This window comes from Sylvia atricapilla, chromosome Z, assembly GCF_009819655.1.
Source record: "Sylvia atricapilla isolate bSylAtr1 chromosome Z, bSylAtr1.pri, whole genome shotgun sequence".
Taxonomy (NCBI): Eukaryota; Metazoa; Chordata; class Aves; order Passeriformes; family Sylviidae; genus Sylvia; species Sylvia atricapilla.
Window position 1 is genome coordinate 18803881 of NC_089174.1, and position 20369 is coordinate 18824249.

Below are 20369 nucleotides of genomic sequence, written 5' to 3' on the forward strand. Positions count from 1 at the left end.
GTCCCCATGGCTGTCCCCGGGCTGTCCCCAGGCTGTCTCCGGGCTGTCCCCAGGCTGTCCCCATGGCTGTCCCCATGGCTGTCCCCGGGCTGTCCCCAGGCTGTCCCCATGGCTGTCCCCAGGCTGTCCCCAGGGCTGTCCCCAGAGGTGTCCCCAGGCTGTCCCCATGGCTGTCCCCAGAGGTGTCCCCAGGCTGTCCCCAGGCTGTTCCCAGGCTGTCTCCAGGCTGTCCCCAGGCTGTCCCCATGGCTGTCCACATGGCTGTCCCCAGGCTGTTCCCAGGCTGTCCCCAGAGGCGTCCCCATGGCTGTCCCCAGGCTGTCCCCATGGCTGTCCCCATGGCTGTCCCCAGGCTGTCCCCATGGCTGTCCCCATGGCTGTTCCCAGGCTGTCCCCAGGCTGTCCCCATGGGTGTCCCCAGAGGTGTCCCCAGAGGTGTCCCCAGGCTGTTCCCAGGCTGTCCCCAGAGGTGTCCCCAGAGGTGTCCCCAGGCTGTTCCCAGGCTGTTCCCAGGCCGTTCCCAGACTGTCCCCAGGCCGTTCCCAGGCTGTCCCCAGAGGTGTCCCCAGAGGTGTCCCCGGGCTGTCGCGGCGCGAGGCCGCGCGGGGGGCGGGGCGCGCGGGGAGCGTTGCCGGGAGACAGAGGCGCGCGGGAGGCGTAGGCGCGAGCGCGCACCGCCCCCCCCCGCGAGCGTCAGCGGGAGGCGGACCGCGCCGCCATTGGCCGGCGGGGCGGCGGGCGGCGCCGCGCCCATTGGCCCGCGCGGGGTCACGCGGCGCGGGCGGGGCCCGTGACGCGCGCGGCTGCGGAGGGGGCTCGGCTTGTCAGGTAGGGACGGTCCGCGCGCCGCCCGCGCCCCCGCCGGCGCCGCGCCCGCGCAGGGGTCCGGCCGCCCGCTCCCCGCCGGCGCCGCGCCCGCCCCGCCCCGCCCCGGGACCCCCGGGGCCGCCGGGAACACCGGGAGCGCCGGGAACACCGGGCGGCACGGGCGGGCCCCGCGCCGCCTCTACCTGCGGGCGGGGTGGGGCGGGCACCGGCGCCGCTCGCGGCTCGCTCGGCCGGGGCGGCGGCGGCGGCCGCATCCGGTCGCGTCCCGGCGGCGTCCCGCGGGGAGGTGTCCGAGGCGCCGCTCGCCCGGCGGCGGCTCCGCCCCGGCGGGGCAGGGGCAGCGCGGGGGCGCGGATCCCGCCCCCTCCCCGGGTCCGCCGCCGGGGTCCGGGCGGGGGGAGGCCCGGGGCGGGTTCGGCCCCGGTGCGGCGGGGCCGGCCGTGTCTGTGTCCTCCCGGGCTCCGTCCGGGCTGGGAGTAACGGGAGGACGCGCCAGGAGCTGCCATGTGTGACCGTCCCTGCTTCCCAATAAATGCAGCGGTCCGGGGAAGTGGGTTTGGGCTTTTGAGTGCTCTTCCTCCTTGGTGCCGCCGGGCAGTCCTGTTCAGCACAGCAGCTGCCTGAACTTCTGCGCTGCTGTGGGAGCAGTGGTAGGGCCTTCTCAGGGCGCTGCCCTGGCGCCTTTCGTGCGCGTTTTAATGCTTTGTGTGTTTGAGATTGTGGTATCTGCACGGGTACTGAATACTCATATTTGTTGTTTGGGAATGGATTACACAGAGGGGCATTAAACATCAGTTTTCACGTTGGAGTATGTTTCTGTTTGGTTGGACTTTACATGACCATACACCCCTGAAGTGACACATCCTGTGTGAACACAAAGGCTGTTGTAAGACGTTTAAAACAAGCTAGTTGATTTTCTCTTTGCAGGAGGGCATCACTGCTTTTCAAGTACATCTAATAACTCTTCCCTACTTTTAAAGAGACCTGCTCCAAGTGCTTTGGCCCTCTGCTCTATTGAACTGTAAATTCTTTCAAGAAGTTGCAGGGTGAAAAAAGCCAGGAGTGATGCGTGAAACTTTTTGACCAAACAAGTTCATTGGGTGTTAAAACAAATTTATTAAAATAAGTTAATTTTACTTGTTAAATAGTACCAAACAGTGAGATTGCTTCTACACTGTGTTTTATGTAAGCGCTACTACTACTAGTGCTACTAGTCTCGAGGAAATGGAACATTCACACATTTGCTCATAGTCAAAGCAAATTGCAAATGATGGACACATTATAGGTTGAGTTAGAATAAAGATTATTGTATTGTATGTTTCCTCATAATTTCCTTGTAATGTGTTGACAGACATTGTCAGTACAGTTACAGCTTTAAAATACACACATATGGAATGTTAACCCCACTAAAGCTGGGCTTTGGAGATATTTCTTTGAGGGAGAAGATCAAGTCTCGTATGTACAAGGTCACTTCCTAGCTGAGCAAAAGCTCAGTTATCCATCACATTTCCTGATTTTTTACAGCTGTAACTTCATGTCACGACTGAGTCCTTTGTCCTTTGTCAGCTGGTGCTTGGATTGCCAGTGTAAAAGTGATTATGTAGAAATAATTCTGACACCTGAAAGCAAGACAGGCGGGAGAAGGTGATGAACGATATAGAGAATAGAATTTTTCTGTTCTTCTGGACTTGGATGATAGAACTTAAAGATTAACTGTCTTAAAAGGATGAAAGAATGTATCAGTGTGGGCACAGGATGTCAGGCCAGTTTCGATATCAAAGAACTTCAGTGATGCAAAGGTGAGATGGCCCTTTGTTAAGAGAGGAGGAGAGGTGACATTTGCTTTACTAGATAAGAGATATTTATCTGAGAGCGTAAAAGGAAAGTAAGGTTCGGCTACAGGAGGTGCACTGCAGCTAGGTAACATGGGATGTGTTTCCATACTTGAAATGCTCAGAGTTCAGTGTCATTCTTCCTGCCGCGGAGAGCAGAGCTGCTTTGGTGATACGAAGTTACGTTGGATGCGGGAGTGGGGCAGGCATCTGGTGGCCTGTTCTTTGTCCATGGGAAGCCCCCTATCCCTGCCCGGTCTGCCATCTCCACTTGTCGCCTGTCGTCGGTGTTCCCGCAGCTGGGAAGCAGCCGGTGAAGGAAGGTGTTTGCCGTGCCAGGCTGGAGGCGGAGAGAGGTGGCAGCAAGACCGGAATTGCACCATACAAGGAGATGGGCTAGGAGCATGAGGTCATCACTTCGCAAGGAGGAGGGTCTTTTTGCCGTGTGTGGGAACTAGGTCTAGGAAAAGGAAGAAGGGTTTTTTCTGCCGGCGGGCAGGAGAAGCAAAGCAGTAAGAGAAGAAAGCCGAAATGCATTCCAGTAGGAAGTAAACTGCATATATGCTCCTAAGATAAAACTGCCCTTTTAGTCCTGGCCTAATTATACTGTTGATGTATTTGCCTTGTGAAAATGGATTTCAAAACTTAGTGGAGAGTTTTATTCTATGAAAGCAATTGTCTTGGGATTGTTGAATAGTCACCATTTTTTAGGGAGTAAAAGGATTTAAAATTTGGTGCCTGAAAATATACAGAAGGTTTCTGATGTTTAATGTCTGTGTCAGGAAAATGTAGCATTTCTTTGCAAAGGTCTATTTTGGAAACCTTTGGAGAATCAGTGAAATTCATAGCTTTGTTTCCAAGGTTTGAGAGAAGATAGTTACTTCTCATTTTAAGAGCTATGTGTATGGTCTCATGCAGTATGTAAGAAGTTTTGGTGATGATTCTGGAAAACCAGGAAGAGTCCTTCTAAAATGGTTTTTATTTTTGTGTTTGAGATTATATTTTTTTTCTTGTGGAACAGCTTCATTGGATGGAAGGCTTTGATTGCTGTCAGCTTGTAGCATGAAATCATATTTGTGACCATTACTGTAATTATTTTCTATTTTCTTCTGCGAGTTTAAAGGCAGAGTTCAGTTCAGTGAAAGGAGTCTGAAATAGCAGGGCATTTTTTAATTCCTGTGTATTTCCATGATGATAATAAAAGCAAATTCCAAATAATTTAGGGCCTAATGCTGTCTTTAATCTGAGTGAGTGAACTGTACCTCATGACATCATGCTACTTTGAATTTCAGATTGCTGTTTGCTCTGTCGTAACCAGCTTCCCTTGCATTACTGCCTTTTATACTTGAGAGAGGACACCAGGTGCGTTAACCACGTACAATTTCATTTCAATACAAATTTTATTCTTTGTACCTGGGTTTCCTACTAACCTGCTTATAATACTCAGATATGTGTCATAGCACTTTGTAGACACAACTCTCTATACTCATTACTTTACTGCAGTTCAGTAGCTGATTTTTTCCTCATATACCTGTTTGACAGAATTACTGATTTTTGGAGCATACTAGTTTGTGCTTTACAATCTTGTTTATGTTGAGCGCTTGTACCTTGAGCAAAAAGAGTATTGTGTTAGGATTTCTGATGTGGCTACTCTTATTTTCTGCTGAGGGTACAGTTACTACTTGGACCAAATACTCCCTTGAAGTTGTTGGCAAGGTGAATATGGAGTAACAGCATTAATTGCGTACTGTGTGAGCTTTGTATGATGTAGCTCTCTAGTAAGACAAACGCATGAAACTGTCAGCTGTTGAGGGGGAAATAAAACAATCATGTGTATACTGTTAATCTGTCCTTTAGGTATGCTGTACAGTATTGCCTGCAAAATACTGTAGTCCACTTGCTAGCCTCTCTTACTACTAGCTGGTAAGAAAATACTTAACGAAGAAGTACTTAATTGTTCTCATGCATTTGTCATTTTTCTGTATGGCATTCAAATCTTGGTCTGAAGACAGGTAGCTGTCTTGCAATTGTCATTACTTGATCTTAAGCATCTCACAACTCTTTTTTCATACTGTGATTCTATAAATGGTTTATTTCAACAGGAGAGGCTGAGACATTGAGAAATTAAGCTTAAGCATAAAACTAAATTACCATTATTAAGACCTAATGAAAAATTAGTTATCTTGTAAATAGTGGCAACCTGTGAAAAGTTTGTCGGTTGTTGCATATTACGTGAGCACTCTTACCAGAGGCAGAAGTTAAATCCGTAGCAGTCTTAAAGTGAAAATCATGATCCATTTTGTACCCTGAAATTGCCTGTTTAGTAAGTGGGAGACACAAAATTATAGCAATGAGCCTGATAAGAGCTGTGAAGATGAGCCCCTCTGACAGAGTGCAGAATCAGACTCGGAACACTCCATCCTGTTGGGCATTTCGGGAGAAAAGTGAAAGTAATACACAATCACAGTGTGTATTCCAAAGATGGTGGAATTTGGATTTGCATCCTCATATTGTGAGTATATTAATTTTATACGTGGTTTGTCAGCTTTACTGCTTTTTGCCAATTCTGTTTATGCCTAACTTTTTGCTTCAGAAAATTTGGAAAATCCTATTCCATACCTTGACAGCATGTTGTAGCTTACATTGTCTGTCATCATATTTGTAATATTTGCTGTATGACTTGAGAGTGGCAGTTATAAGTTGTTTTCTCTCTTAATAGAGAGCTGGAAAGGACATTGATTTAATGGTTATTTAATATGACAGGAATTAGTTTATGGAATATTTGGTGCTTTAATACTCAAACAAATAGCCTATTAATAATGGCTCAGCTGGTGGAGGTTGTTAGCTACTACACTTGTAAATCACAAAATTCACCTTTGGTAAACCTATAAATGCGTAGAAGTATCATCATAGGATAAATCTTGATAAATATTGGATACTTAAAGGTTGTTTTATCTGCTGTTACACTGTATAAATTTATTAAAATATGATCACTGTACTGTATTGCTATTGTGTCTGCTCAAGTACAGCTTTTTAGAATTATGCTAAAGCTTTCTTTCTGTGTTTCGTGTATCTTTCAGATAGCATCTGACTTCATAGTTGTGGCTTCTGTTTTGAAATGTTCATGAGTGTAAAATAATAACCCACAGCATTTGTAATCTTAAGGTTCAGGAAGTAGATAAGGTATACAGTTGGGCAAAGTGGTTAAGTTAAAAAACGTGACAGCTTAAGCATTGTAAAAATGGTATTTTTGAAACAATCAGCAAAATGTGAGAATTGAAGTGTTAAGAAAAATGATACAACTTTGCAGTAGCTTTTTCCTGATTAAAAAATAGAAAACATAGAATCAGAAAAACACATCTTTGTTTATTTTAGGTGTATTTGTTGTATGTCAGTGCTGTGAAAGCTGTGTTTCCTCCCAGTTTTTCTGGAATTTCCATGACATGGTTGATAAACTGAAGTCCAGCAGATAAAAGAAAATGCCTAATTTGACAAATACAGATAAAAGTGTTGGCAGCTGAAGTGAAAAATCAAACAGTTCTAAAGGGTCTGTAACAAAGATAGAGAAAAGCTGTATAATACCCAGTTCTGCCTTTTTGGATTAGGTGAATTTGGAGTGCAAAATCTCTCATCAATGAATGTGTTAAGTAAATTTGAAGCTACTATTTTAATAAATTTAATTAGCATCCAGATAATCTGATTTATTTAAATGATTTTTTTTTCAAAATGAGTAGTTAATTATATGCCATTCTTACTGAGGTCAAAATCTCAGTTTGAGTCAGTTCTTGTGTTCCTCCATGTTCTCCTAGTTTTCCCTGCTGCTTGCCTTCTGTCTCTGCTTCTCTGGAGCAGGGTGGTATCCTCTGAAAGGAAGGCGACCCATAGCTGATGAGAGTTTTCTCTGGTCTCTGCTTCAGCCGCAGTATGGAAATTCATTGCAGCAGATTTGAACCCCTTGCAGAGCAGTCTTCAGGAAGTATCCACTCCCTGTATGCCTTCTGTCCCAAGGCTTCATGTTTCCATGAAGCTTCCAAGGAAGCTTGCAGTGCATACCTTGTGGAAAAATCAGTCCAATGGGCTGTGAAATGGTGATTTCTTGTGCTCTAGTATTTCATCAATAAAGTCATCCCATCCAGGCTTGAGGAACCTAAGTGAGGATGTAGGGATTAGCAGTGTGGGTGTGGTCATTCTGCTGTGGAGGGCTGGGATAGGGGAGCTGCCATTTCCAAAGGTCTCATTAAGCAGATGGTTGTCAACATTTGACCATTGCAATCGCGTTGTGTCCCTCTACAGAATTATTCTCAGATTAAATTTGGATTTCAGGTTTAGAGATGCAGTCAAATTCGTTTAGCTGTCTCAGAGTACAGTAAGGCAAGAATTCTGAGGCAGGTAAATAATCCTTGTGTACAGTAAAATATTATTGTAATCTTTAACTTGTATCTGAATGATGCCATGTTATGCCAAGAATATTGCCCTTTTAAATTAAAGATTGGCTGCCTGGTATAATTCCTGGAAAAATAGCTTTGAGAGGCAGAAGGAAAGACTGGATATGAAATAATAATCTATTGCAATAAAGTTCAGATAGGCTGAATATTATTTATGCAGATAAATTTCTATGTGAAGGGTCTAAGCATGCTCGTGCCCTTCAGGATCACTTGTCCAGACACCTGGAAGATTAACCTCTACCACTTTTACCTGTTTGTAATAGCATTCATTAGTTAAAGCTCATACATTTTCAAATTAAAATAATATCCTTCAGAAGGAGTGTTCTTTATAATTAGGATGGCTAGTGAGACCAGAACAAAACTGACTGGAACTAAGAAAAGAATAGGTAGGTTTCATCATATATTTTGGTATATATTTGTAGAATGTACTTATTAAAATTAGTTGTGCACTTAAAGCATGTAAGAAGGTAGAAATACACAGTTCAGTCATCTGCACTTCTGGTGAGAGTTGATGTGTCCCATTTAACACAGAGCTATCATGGTATCTTTTAGGATGGAGCATGGGAAAGAGCAGTCATTCAGTTCAGGAACAGCAAACAAGGGCTTGAGGCAACACCTTTCACTGAACCACATGATATGTTCTATTTCCTGCAGTGCAACAGTCTGGAATATTGGCAGCTGGGAAGAGACAGTACTCTCTCATGGACCTGTGGTCCTCATGGCCAGTATTTGCTGTACAAAATGCTGTGTAATCAAACTGCATTAAATGTGGTACAGTGATGCCAAGGAAGTAAGTGACCTCGAGAAGACTGAACGAACAGTGAGTTAACTATGTAGAGAGGTTTAATGAACCAGAAGGATGTAATTAGTTTAGTGAAGGAGGAAAGAAGAAGCAGCATCCTGATTGCTCTTTCAGTTTCTTTCCAAAGAGCAATAAATACTGGGAACTAGATAATGTTTTTTCTGAGGAGACCACTATTGTCATATATTACAGACTAATGGCAGATTTGTTATCTAATGATTTTGTCTGAACTGACACATTCTGGCTGATATTGGGCCAAAGGAGGAAATTAAACGTCTGTAGACATTTTGAAGTATTTCACATCCTGTGGATTTATCTTTTTCTAAAATCTGTTCTTAAATCTTGAGAACCAAGACAGTGCTACTGGGAGAAGCTTCTAGTAGTATGCTGGATTTCCAAGTTGAAATGTAGAGTGGCAGCAGCCAGATGAATTTTGGGACCAGAAGTCTTCAGGAGGAGTTTTAGGTGTAGCTTTGTGATGATGAGAGACCCTCGTTAGGCATATTCTTCAATCCCTTTCCCCTGAAAGAAATGCCTGCATAGGCAGCCTTAGGACTGAGAGTTTCTGTGTGGGTTTTATGTGTGTGCTAATTCCCACTTGCCATGTATTCATCTCAGGACAGATGGATATCAAGATGTGAAATGCAACTTTCAGAGGTTTGAGGCATTTTTTCGAATAAGGAAGACTGCTTCCTACCTTCAGACTAAAGAAATTGGTATCTAATTGAAGTATAAATATCTAAGAGAACTAAGTAAAGAAGTAAATTAACATTGCTTAGAATAACTCTTTAGTCAAGATACGGTAAAAAGTACTTTTTAGTTATAGTGTTGACTTTTTCTAGAAGTTGTTTCTACCTTCACTAGTCATCTAAGGAGAGAAATCTCTTGGAAATGCGATAGTTTAATTTTCTTTAGCTGCTCTTTTTTGCTCAGAAGTTTCTTTAATACACATGTAATACACACTGCACACTTTAGGTGAGCTTGAGTCACTGATGTATTTTTTATTCTGTTTTCAATTTGTGGCCAATTTTTGGACATTTTAGCATTACGTATTTCTTTGTAATTCTGTAACAGTCCTTTTCTAGCTGGTAGAAGTGGTTAACAGGGCTGGAGATGCACAGTACCTGCCTGCGATAGTCACCTTTTAGCAGCCTTGTCTTGCTCAATCCATTTTTTGTTAGGATCTAGTGTGTTGCAATGCTGTAGAATTCAGAGTTCAGTTGGGCAGGAACCCTCTATTGAGGCCATGCTTTTCTTTGCCTTCCCTTGAGTGCTGGAGCTGAATTTAGGGGAAATGTAATTCTTTGAAAAATAGAGGAGGGAAAGCTTTTTTTTTTTCCCTCGTAAACACATGAAAGGTAACAAGAAATTAGGCGTGTTTACGTTTGAAAGTAAAAGAAGGGTGTGTGGCTTAGCTGTTTTTTCAGAGTTAACGAGACAACAGAAGAGTCCTGAAGTATTAATGACAAGATGTGACTTGTGTCAGCTAGGCTAGCTCTTTTCCTCCTAACATGTATCTGCCTTCACCTTCTCATTTTTCTGCCTGGTGAGATTCAGTCTTGCTATTTGGCTGTGACTGTGAGGTAGAAAATTCTACAGGTGGAAACAAAACTGGCTGAGTAACTGCACCTAAAAGTGCTGCATGGTTCACTACCACATGTCCCCTCTACCCTTTGCCCATTCTTTCACAGAAGGCCTGAGATGGTAAAGAACATGCTGAGAAAGTTGCCAGGCCATGGGAAGGAGCAAACAGCTGAAGGTGTGGTGGAGAATGAAATTACTGTTTAGAATAGTCTTGGCAAATGGGAGATGTCATCTGGAACAAAGCAGGGATCAGTGAATATGAAAGCTCACTGACTGTCTGTAGTCTAGACAGATTGGATGCATAGTAGGGGAAGGTGAAGTTCTGTGGAAAAAGAATATGAATTTTTGGAGAATGAACAAAGAGGGATATATTACCAGGTTTTTAGGAAGAGGGTGGTAAGCACTTGGGCAAGGAGCTTGAAAGTAATGTCAGCTAACCTCTCTGTTCTTGTCAGAGTTGGTTCATCCTACAGTACTCCACTGTTTCAGCCTCTGACTTCTTATGTGAGATGGGGACCAATTGCAGGATTTTTAGAGGATAGCAGTGGTTTAGAAAATGGTTTAAAATGAAAGGTTGAAAAAATTAGAATTGTGTCCTGTGATTCTAGGCAGAGAATCAGGGAGCTGTGAGCTGTGTTTTTGGGCTTTTATCTTTTTTTTTAAAAATTCTGGTAAGTGTAAATCCTATTCTTTGATGGAGCCATTTGCATTTATTTTTAATTATATCACCACTGCAGGAACTGCTATGGAGAAAATGTCTTCTGCAGGTACAGGAATGGGAGAATGAGAGTGTACTTTTTGAGGATATTTGTACATGGCCGAGTAAAATGCATGTAGGTCAATACTTGCTATTTTCAGATAAGAAGGGGCTGTTGGCACAAGTGTAGAGTAATACTTCCTCTTCTGCTTCTACAGTTTAGAGACATCTTGAGATGGAACTTGTGCTGTTCTACAGATCTGTTTTTTAAAATGAATTTTTATAATAATTTTGTACTTCTTTATTTCATGGTCTCAGAAATGTCTTTAGGCATTGAATTATCTTGTTTAATTATTTACTGAGCAAAGAAGGACATTAGAACAACTTTTTAAAAATTTCATTTGATGTTCACAAGTTCTTCTGGAAAACACTTCGGGCATCTGACATACCATATCATTTTGTGCTATAATGTTTTTTTATTTTGATGTTCTTTGATCTTATACCTGTTATTCTTAACTGCGTTGTGAGCTAAAAATTCTCTTTTCTCGGTGTGTAAGCTGCTCCATGCTATGATCAGTATTATCTATGTCTTTTTTGGTCCTTTATGTTTTTCTGAGTTGGAAGAACTTGAACATAGAAGATGTTCCAATGTATCAGTAGCATAAGAACATGTGATGTTTTCCCTTCCCTACATTAAAAAAATGGGCTAATATTCCGGATGCTTACTAACCTGACTGCTTGAAAGCACTGAATGTTTTTGAAAGCGTGTGTTCAGATGCTACATTCTACATAATTACTTCAACTTTTTCTTATACTGTTATTAAATAACTCCTACCAGTGTATTATGTTGCATTTATTGACATGTGATTTTGCTTTTTTCTGTGCTTGCTGCTTAGTGTTTTGAGGTTTTGTGGGTTTTGTAATGATCTGTAGGTTTTGATTAATCATAATAATTTTGTGTAAAGCACAGATGACATAATGACATAGGCAGGTAACCATTCAGAAGAGCAGCCCAAGTCCTGGCACAGATCATGGTGAGGTGTTTGAGCTGTCTCCCCTATCAATCTTTGTCTCTTAAGTCTTACTCTGCAAGGTCTTCAGTTTTCTAGTACCTTCCTATCAGACATCATCAGACACTTCCTACTTCCAGCACCTGCTCCAGGATCCTTGATGCTTTCACAGAACTCTTCAAGTTGTAAAACATGATTTTGCTCTGCAAAAGTTGGTGGGGCATTGTTTTTGTTGTCTTTTAATTTTTTCTAGTCTACAGATTCTTAGGCATGGTTTTAACCACATTGTGCAGTACCAGAGTCAGACTGTGCTGTGTTCTTCTGATTGCCTTGTCACATCTGAAAAAAGTTTGATGTATTTTCCACTCTTTGCTTGGCTCACCTTAAGCCTAAGTTTTTGTGAAATCAGTAATTTGCAAATTTGACAGCTGATGCTTCAATGCTTTGGCTCAATAGCATCTGACTCTGGTGAATTCTTATTATTAATTTGATATTTTTAATTGCTTCTTGGATGCTTCATTTTTAGAAAATGACTTACATGTCATAAGTTTAAAGAGGATCTGATTTGGGGATTTGCGTTAATTGTCTTGGTAGTAATTACAGAAAACAGCAGGTCATCTAGGTTTTCTGTTCTGTCTTCTCATAAATTTGTCTTTTATATTTTCATTAGCTAGGGGATTATTGCATTGAGGTTGCAAGATGTTTGTAACTATCAGATTCTCCTATGTCTGAGCTCAGAAATAGCAGTGTGAATTTTTTGAGGTTTTATTGCCCTCTGACAGATGGCTGTGCAATTCACTGAAAAGCTTTCATTATGCTTCCATGTATTATCTAGTGTTTGCCTATCAATTAAACCCATATTGGACTTGCATTACTAGCTTTAAGTTCTACTAATGACCTGTGTGCAGATGAAAAAGATGCACACAGGTATACAGTCAATAGTAATTGGAATTCTAAAGAGAAGTTGCTTTTGCATTTAATTTTCATACTGACAGACAAAATTCTGCACTCTAAAATATGTGGTAGAGTAGTTCTTTAAAAAGGAAAAGAAAAAAAGGATATGTTCATTGTTTGTATTCAGGGAGCAGATGATAGAACGTTTTTGTGTTGAAGTGGCTCCAATCTGTTGTTTCGTTTCATAAATGCAATTTTTTTACAGGCTTCATTTTACCACATGCAATTCTTAACATCTGCTTGCAACTTGAATGTCCCCAGGTGCTGGTGGTGATGTTTGTTTCACTTTCATTTGAATGTCCCGTTTGAATAGGGATTAAGATTTGTGTTCCTGTCCAGTGACAGTCTGGTCTTTCCACCCAGTTTGTATTTGCGTTAGAAAGACTGGAACCAAATTTACTCTGATGTTTTGCTCCTGCTTGTACTTTTTGCTAGTGGAGACTTTCCCTTGGGCTTTGCAATCTTGGAACAAATGATTGTATACCTGTTTCTTAGAAATGTGATGAATTTTATAATGCTTGTAACCTCCTGCATGTTTTTTCTCCTTTCATATCTGCTTGCATAGCTGCTATTCCTTTGCAGTGCCTGAATCTTAGCATCACTTAGTTTTGTCTATTTTTGGTCATGGAGAATAGAAGTTTTGTATTTATATTAGGCAGTTCTTTGTTTCTCGAACGTCACTAAGTAACCAGAAAGGAATACTAAATAATGCCTCCTTGAATATGAACTAGTAGTGCCCCTTCCTAAGATTTTATAAATGTATCTGTGATCAGCGCTTCATTTTACACAACGGAGATTTGGAAAATAATTTTGCTTTCTTCACCCCTACACACTGTCTTTCTTTCAGTTTTGCTTTATGTGTTTTTTCCTATGATGACATTGCTAAACTGTTATGGAATGTCTCATCTGGAGTTGGATGTTCTAGCGTGAGATTGTGAGTGAATGCTTATCATGGGTCCACATGTAGAGATTATACAGTATATCTTGCACTTAAAAGCTGAGTGCAGAGCTTGTTCCTTACCATTTTTAAAATTCAGTATTTTTTTTTCTTAATATGAACCCTCAAAACCCTTCTGTATGGGTTTTCTTCACCTAAATTGCTGGACAGAGTTAAAACTTGAAATTTTCATCCTGCTAGTCATCCTAACTTCCTGATCTCTTACTTTTCTAGATATTAGAGTAGTTAGAGCTGGATAGAAATTTATGGGTCTTGAGTGGTTCCTTTGTCTTGTTGTCACTTTTATGAAAATACCACTACTGACTTGTTTCATATAACAAACTTTGGCCTTCCATGCTTTCATTTTCCTTATTAATGGGTTTCTGTTTTCATTTTACCATGGGCAGTTTTTCAGCTACAATGCACTTGTTGTAAGAAATTCCAAGAACTTAAAAAAAATTCTTCTCTTACACATGTAGAGGCAAAAATGTTTCTTCACTCAAAATTATGTGTATGAAGTGGTAGCATACTAATATTAGCATTCATTTGAGAAATCTGCTTTTTTCTTTTAGTTGAACTATCTTTTTCTTTAAAAAAAAAAAAAACCAACAGCTGGCTTCTGTTAATAATCTAAAAATGCATGGCAACTTACCTAAATTTGAGTTTTGCAATGTATTTGAAAATGCTGAGAATAGTAAAAAGAAGTTTTATGTGTTTTTCTTTCACAGAATCCCCAGAAAAGAAAAAAAAAAAAAAGTGTGTTTCAGTAGGTGAAGTAGCTGCTGACATAGAAAAACTGTACTAAAGGACATTTCTGAAGGAAAACTTTTAAGGTATGTGAGCTAAGTTATGCTTTGCAGAAAAGCCTTCCTGAAAATTAGCTGCCTGCTATGCTTTGAGTGAACCTGTAATTCAAATCAGCTTTGAAATAATCAGGCTAACTTGTATTACCATTTCAGATGATTATTGTTGGCTAAAGCTCTGCAGAAGGATTAGTTTTACTAGTTTATGTTGTGTCCATCATATCTATGCATGCAAAGATGGTCTTATGAGTACGTGATCAGTGTAAACAAATGGTAGGTAGTGCATGTGTTTTGTGTTTCATGGTCTTGTGCATTCCAGGAATAGGTCCTACATTAACATAAATGTGAATTGTTTGTCTGTCTAATTTTGTTTAACGTGTGGATGGAGCCCTAAGAATGATTTAATTCATTACTTTAATGGAGTATAACTATTGTAAGCCTCACATTGAGTAATTGAGAAGGACTGTCTAACAAATTGATAATCTGTTGTAAAAATTCTTTTAGTTCAGTACAGAAGACTTGATTTTGATGATTTGTCTCCTGAATCCAAATCCTCTTTCTTTTCTGATTTTGACACATTTTTAATGTTTGTAGAAAGTATTTGCAAAATAAAAGACATTCTGTGTTCTCTGTGATTTGGAGCCCATGCAATTTAGGAGCAGTCTAAATTCGTAGCAGATGAAGATTGAGAGAATCCAGATCTGTGATGTGCTTTTCTAATTCCAAATTTAGCTGGGGGCCAGGTGTACTTTATGGGTTTGTGGTTTTTAGTTGCCTGAGCTTGGTTCACTGGTTCTGTAAAACAGTAAGTTCCAGCTGATGCATGTAGATCCATCATTATTTTAAGATTATCATTCACAACCTTGGATATAATTGATGGCAGTATGTAATAGAAGGCACAAATTGTTATAAGCGTAGGAGAGCATTTTGTGAAAGTATTGCATTGTGCACACTCTGTTTTCCTTGCTCATTTGATTTCAGTCAGTGTCAGACACAGGACCTTTGGTCTGACACAGCGTGGCCACTTTTATGTGTCACAGACAAATTGCAATCTTTAAATTGAATGTATGTTGGTTATGGAAACTACTTTCTTCAGAGTTGCTGCTGGAATCCAGGAAGATGACTAACTGGAATACTGGCTTTATTTCCTGAGGGGAATGTTACAATGTTGAAGGATTATGTGACTAGCATTGAAGTTTCTTGCTGTTAGGCTGGCAAAATTTAACATTGATTTGTTTAGAAACTGACTGGAACTGTTGTGTTGTGGTTGAGAGAAATTTTAAATTGTCTTTAGTAACTCTGCTTAAATTTAGAATAGTTTGAGATCTGGTTGCTCATTCACACTATCTTATTAAATGTGCATTCAGTGTGTACTTCCTGTGAATGATTAGTTTGTTGTTTTGAGCACAACACTATAAGGAAGGTAAGTCCTACTTTCTTGGAATTGGCTGTGAGGCGTATTTTGCTCCTAAGCTTAACAGATGTTTTTTGACTAATTTATGTGTGCAATAGGTTTTTTTAGCCATCTTTATCTATGTCTATATGTCTATATTGGTCTTATATTTCAAAATAAACAAAAAATAGCTGAAACTCATTTGTCTTATTTGGTGATAGTGGTATTTTATTGCTTTTGTAAAATGTGCTAGAATTCTGTTTGAAACTTCACGGCATGTCAAATTATGTTCACCTGTCATAAAAGAGATAAACCTCATACGTATTTACCGGAAGCAGATGAAATCTCTTCACATTAAGAGTAAAGCAGTTCTCTGAAGGTTTTCTTTCTGTATGAGTTTAGCATATCATGTTTGTTATTATCACTTCTCCATCTAGCTTATTTTGAAGCATTTGCCGTCTCTGGTTTTCCATTAAGATAAAATATTCTCCCTTTTTTTTTTTTGAGAAGTTTTCTCCCACCCCCCAAAAGCTCTTACACTGTTTTTTCAACTTTTGAACATCAGAGAAGAAAGTATGTTGGTGTCTTAAACTCTCTTCATCTCGTTCCAGTTCCACATTAAATCTTTTCTGAGTTCAGATTTTCATGTTATGGATGATTTCTCAATTTTGCCAGTAGTCTGATTGCAAAATCTGTCTCGAAATCTTCATCTTTCAGGGTCAGTATTTTAATGTTGTATAGTAAAGCCAAAAAAATGGGAATATTTGTAGTATTCCATAGTATAGTAGCTGTGAACAAGGGGGAGCACAAGGAGGATTGCACCATGAATAGCAGCCCAGCTAGTTTGTTGTTCTTAAACATCTTCTGGTGCCTTGGCTGGAGGCACAGGGCTGATCTAAATGCATCACTGTGCCCAGGTGATCGCTGTAGGTCCCTTCTGACTGAAATACTCTGTTGTGTTGGTCTGACCCTGTAAGGCAGCTATCATCTCATCTGTGATCACTAACAAGGAAGATAGCAAACTTGGAAAAATACCTGTCTGTATTGGTGCCAGATATTGTCGTTTTGAGCGCTATCCTTCCAAAGTGTGCTTGTGTTTTTTAAGAGTATTTGAAAATTAGATTGTGTGTTCACGTATTTGGTAAATCTTACAGTTCTGACTTCAAATGAATGACTGTGTGATCTGTACTGTTTTCAGTTATTTAAAAACATTAAAAACAATTTAAAAATCAGAAGTGGTTTTAAGTGACAGAATTGGTTTTTAGCTTATCAAAACTTAAGTTAAGTGGCTTAGGTCTTGAATACTTCTTCACCACTTCTTTGTCTCCACAATAAAGCACTTGAATTTGGCTGGATGTCTTGGCTGAACATTTTCTTAATTTACATGGAAGTCACATGGCTGCTGACTTACCCATTTGGGAAGAACTCAGAACATCAGTTCTGAGTCTTTATGCTTGTTAGTTTTAGCAAATCAAATTTTTTTCACTTTTGCAAAACAATTTTTTGCCACACTGCCTCTGTCACTGTGAAAGGAATAATTTAAAACAAAGACTGGAGTGCAGAGTGTGTACAATTTTTGCCTATGTATCCAGGCATCTAATAGTGGAATTGGAAAAAATCTGATGACTGTTTCATGAAGAGCAACTTAGCAGGCTGGAGTGAGATACTGTTGGGTCTTTTGTTCTATTGATTTTTGTAATCCTGTGGTTCCTTTGTAAGTCACTAGAAGCAGACTGAAATATGACATGCTGAGAATATTTCTTCCTTCCCTTGCCATAATGCCTCTCAGTAAAAAACAGAGACTCGGTTAAAAGCAAGCAAGCCTTTACTTTATTCATAACACAAGGCCAAACTTCACTGTGAGATTCAATTCCCATCTCTTCTGAATCTGAATGTAAGGAAACAGGGATATTGTCTTTTTTCATGGCTGTTGTGCTAGGAGAATTAGGTAATGTGCTAAAATGGAGTAGGAGAAAAATGAATAGTCATTAAAGTAATTTAGATCTAGATCTAAAGGGCATGAAAAATTTACTATTGCAGTTTTAGCCATGTTGATAAATGGGCTTTAATATTTTTACTTTGGTTCATGTTACTAAAGTGTTTGTGGTTCTGAAAGAGTGTTTCTGAATTTTAACTGTGGAGGTACTTTCATTAGTAGTAATTACATAGTTCTTAAGTACAGCAATATAAACTATTTACTCCTGCTGTGTATGCCTGAATTCTTAGCCATCAGGAACAATTCTGACTAAAACATGCAACCTCAAATTAAAGAGCTATGAAAGCTTAAAGGCGGTTAGTCATACAGCCTTGAGTTGTCCATGTTGTGTAGATACATAGTAATGTGGCACTTTCTAGTTTTCTTTACTGGATTTTTGTTTCGCTGTGTAGCATGGTTTGTGTTCTAAGAATAGACATGCAGTACATGAGTCTGATTTCAGAGGCTGCTTGAGGTTCTGATTTGCGAAATCTTCAGAACTGCTGTGCAGTAAGTGAAGCCTGTAAGATATTTATTTTTTCTGAATACCTAACATGCTAGAAGTGCTAGGCACTCTGAAAAGTCTGTCTTTAAGCCTTGTACATACCAATATGAGCTGCCACAGTGTTGACATTAGTCTGTATGTCTCAGTTCTTAATGCAAAATAAGGATATTAGTCCTGCTTCTCTCAATGGACTGCTAGGAAGATAAATTTCTTAATGTTTTTTGAACACTGCGAATTTAACTGGTAATATGTAAAGCCTGTGAAGAAATTGGGATTTCTGTATTAAAGAGAACCAACAGTTTGCTGTAGTGCAGGAATTAGTGAATAGTTAGTATACAGGCTGTGACTGTAGTGCAGTTATATGTAAGTTTATCTTACTTGGTTGAACCTGATTAGTATAGTAACAGGTAGTTGGTGTGTACACAGAAAAAGCCTGTGCAAAAAAAAAGCCTATACAAAACCTGTGCAAGTGTGTAGGAATGACTTCTTTGTGTGGTTTCAGCTCTTCCATAATGTATCTGTGTGTTTATTAGCACCAGATGCAGGTATTTCAGAGCTAACTCTAGCAATGTGCCTTTGACCTTTGGTTCTGCTGCAGGATTTCAAAAGGCAGCATATTTTATCCATTTATCAATCTTATTTTATGTCAGTTTGGTACAATAAGATTGGACTGTCCTAGACTGAAATAGCGTGAACTAAAGAACTGACCTGCGACTAGTGTATGGTTGGATGGGAAACCCGATTTGAGGTATTTTCTGCTTTTGGGGAAGTTGAACCTACAAGTTTAATGGTCTGTTAATGCAGGGTTTAGGAGCAAACTAGATTCTAAATAGTTACCAGTCTTCCACAGAGGCAGTGCCTGAGGAATTTGGATTTGGATTTTTCTGTGCTCTTAGGACAGTAAAAATGAGAAAATACTCAGGTCAACAGGAGTAGAAAAATACAGTTGGCAGCTTGTCTGGAGATGCTGTTAGCTGTACTTACTTGGTTAAATATGTAGATTGGTCTTTAGTGTTTGTATTAGATGCTGTTATATTTTCTGTACTTTAAGTTAAGGAGGGACATTTTTGTAGAAACGGAAACTGGAGAGCAGTTCTAAGGCTGAAATCTTTTCTAATTAGAGTTTGTTGTTCAAAACAGTGCTCCAAGCCTCCTTTCAGTTTGTACTGGGGAGGTAAATGTATGTGGCTAATCTTATGATTAGGTTATTTAAGGGTTTAGGCACCAATAGTTGCTCTTTATGTCACCAGAAGTTGGTTTTTTTTAATAATTCTCTCATCTGTCTTGTTCTGCTTTCAGATGTGGTGAAGAGCCTATATTTTCCCCTGTCTGGTATATAGTGCCTTAAACAATGGGGTTTGGAGGTGACCTGAAGTATTCTCATGATGCTTTATTAAAACTGCAAGACTGGGAGCTACGACTGCTGGAAACAGTGAAGAAATTTATGGTAATGAGAGTAAAAAGTGATAAAGAATATGCGTCCACTTTGCAGAATCTTTGTAACCAAGTAGATAAAGAGAGCGCTTGTCAATTGGATTATATCAGCAATGTGTCCAAGGTAAGTCTGAATTTGGTCTATCCTTGGGTTCTGGGTTTATTTTTGTGTTTTTGGTTTTAGTTGATTCCTATTCAGTTTCTTGAGTGTTAATGTTGCCAGAGTATCTAATATGGATTGTTTCAGTTTCTCAGTGAAATTTGCAAAAGTTGAACTCTAGTCTTGCTTTGAAAAAATTAACTGAATGATTCTTGAAATTCAGTATTTTACTTAAATGGATTGAGCCTGCTACTTTTAGTGCTTTAAAAATGAAGTAACCTTTTCTTTTAAGATAGGAACTATTGTTTAGGTTATATAGAATTGGTGACAGAAATAGAAAAATGCCAGGAAACCAAGGCAAAGTCTAGCATTCCAGCTGTTACACACACTGCAGCATGTGTTGTAAAAACAAAACATTAATTCAGGATGTTTCTTGTAATTGTGAGGTTATTTTGTATTTTGTTTAAAATAACTGTGTTGAGTTTTTAAAAAGGTAAGGCTGTCTGTTCTCCAAATTACTGTTTTTTAGGTTTAGAGCAAGTCCAAGTAAATGTTATGATGAAGCAAACTTCCTTCATCACTTGTTTGAAGGTTTTGCTCCAGACCTGGATTCTCTACTAACATGAGAAGACTATTCTGTTGTGATCGCTTATTGAGATCTTGGCCCTTGTTCTCTAGCAGGGGTTACACAGTGCCTTCAGTCTGGCAGGAATCCTCATTTTCTCTCAGCAGGAAAACACCTTTGCTGGGTCAGGTTAAATTCTAGACAAAGCAGTTTTTATGTTGTGGGCTTATGGGGTGGCTGCTTGGACAGCGGCTGTGGCGTAGCATTAGGAACAGGACTGCGCCTTGTGTGTGACCTGAAAGCTGTGCTGCTATAGCTGGGCTGCTTCAGAACTGTGCACTGTTTATATATAACATGTTCTGTTGTTGCTTCCTTCCCCCACAGTAATTCTTGCCTTGTAAATTGAAATACTGACCTTTTTTCATTGGCACGGGTTATTTAGAATTACGGTGTATAAACAACCATTAACCTTCACATAGGTATCTTAGTCTAGGACAATTCATGT

General features: G+C 40.0%; 1 protein-coding gene across 3 annotated transcripts in view; it reads left to right on the plus strand.

Annotated features, from left to right (window-relative positions):
* Positions 1 to 779: 779 nt before the first annotated feature.
* Positions 780 to 20369, plus strand: part of FER (FER tyrosine kinase) — a 156731-nt gene continuing 137141 nt past the window's right edge. For all 3 annotated transcript variants that reach the window (XM_066339003.1, XM_066339004.1, XM_066339005.1), the window contains exons 1-3: positions 780 to 828; positions 13818 to 13922; positions 19065 to 19323. In XM_066339003.1, the coding sequence (XP_066195100.1) occupies positions 19117 to 19323 (207 nt within the window). In that variant the 5' untranslated portion in view covers positions 780 to 828; positions 13818 to 13922; positions 19065 to 19116. The remainder of the gene's footprint in view (positions 829 to 13817; positions 13923 to 19064; positions 19324 to 20369) is intronic.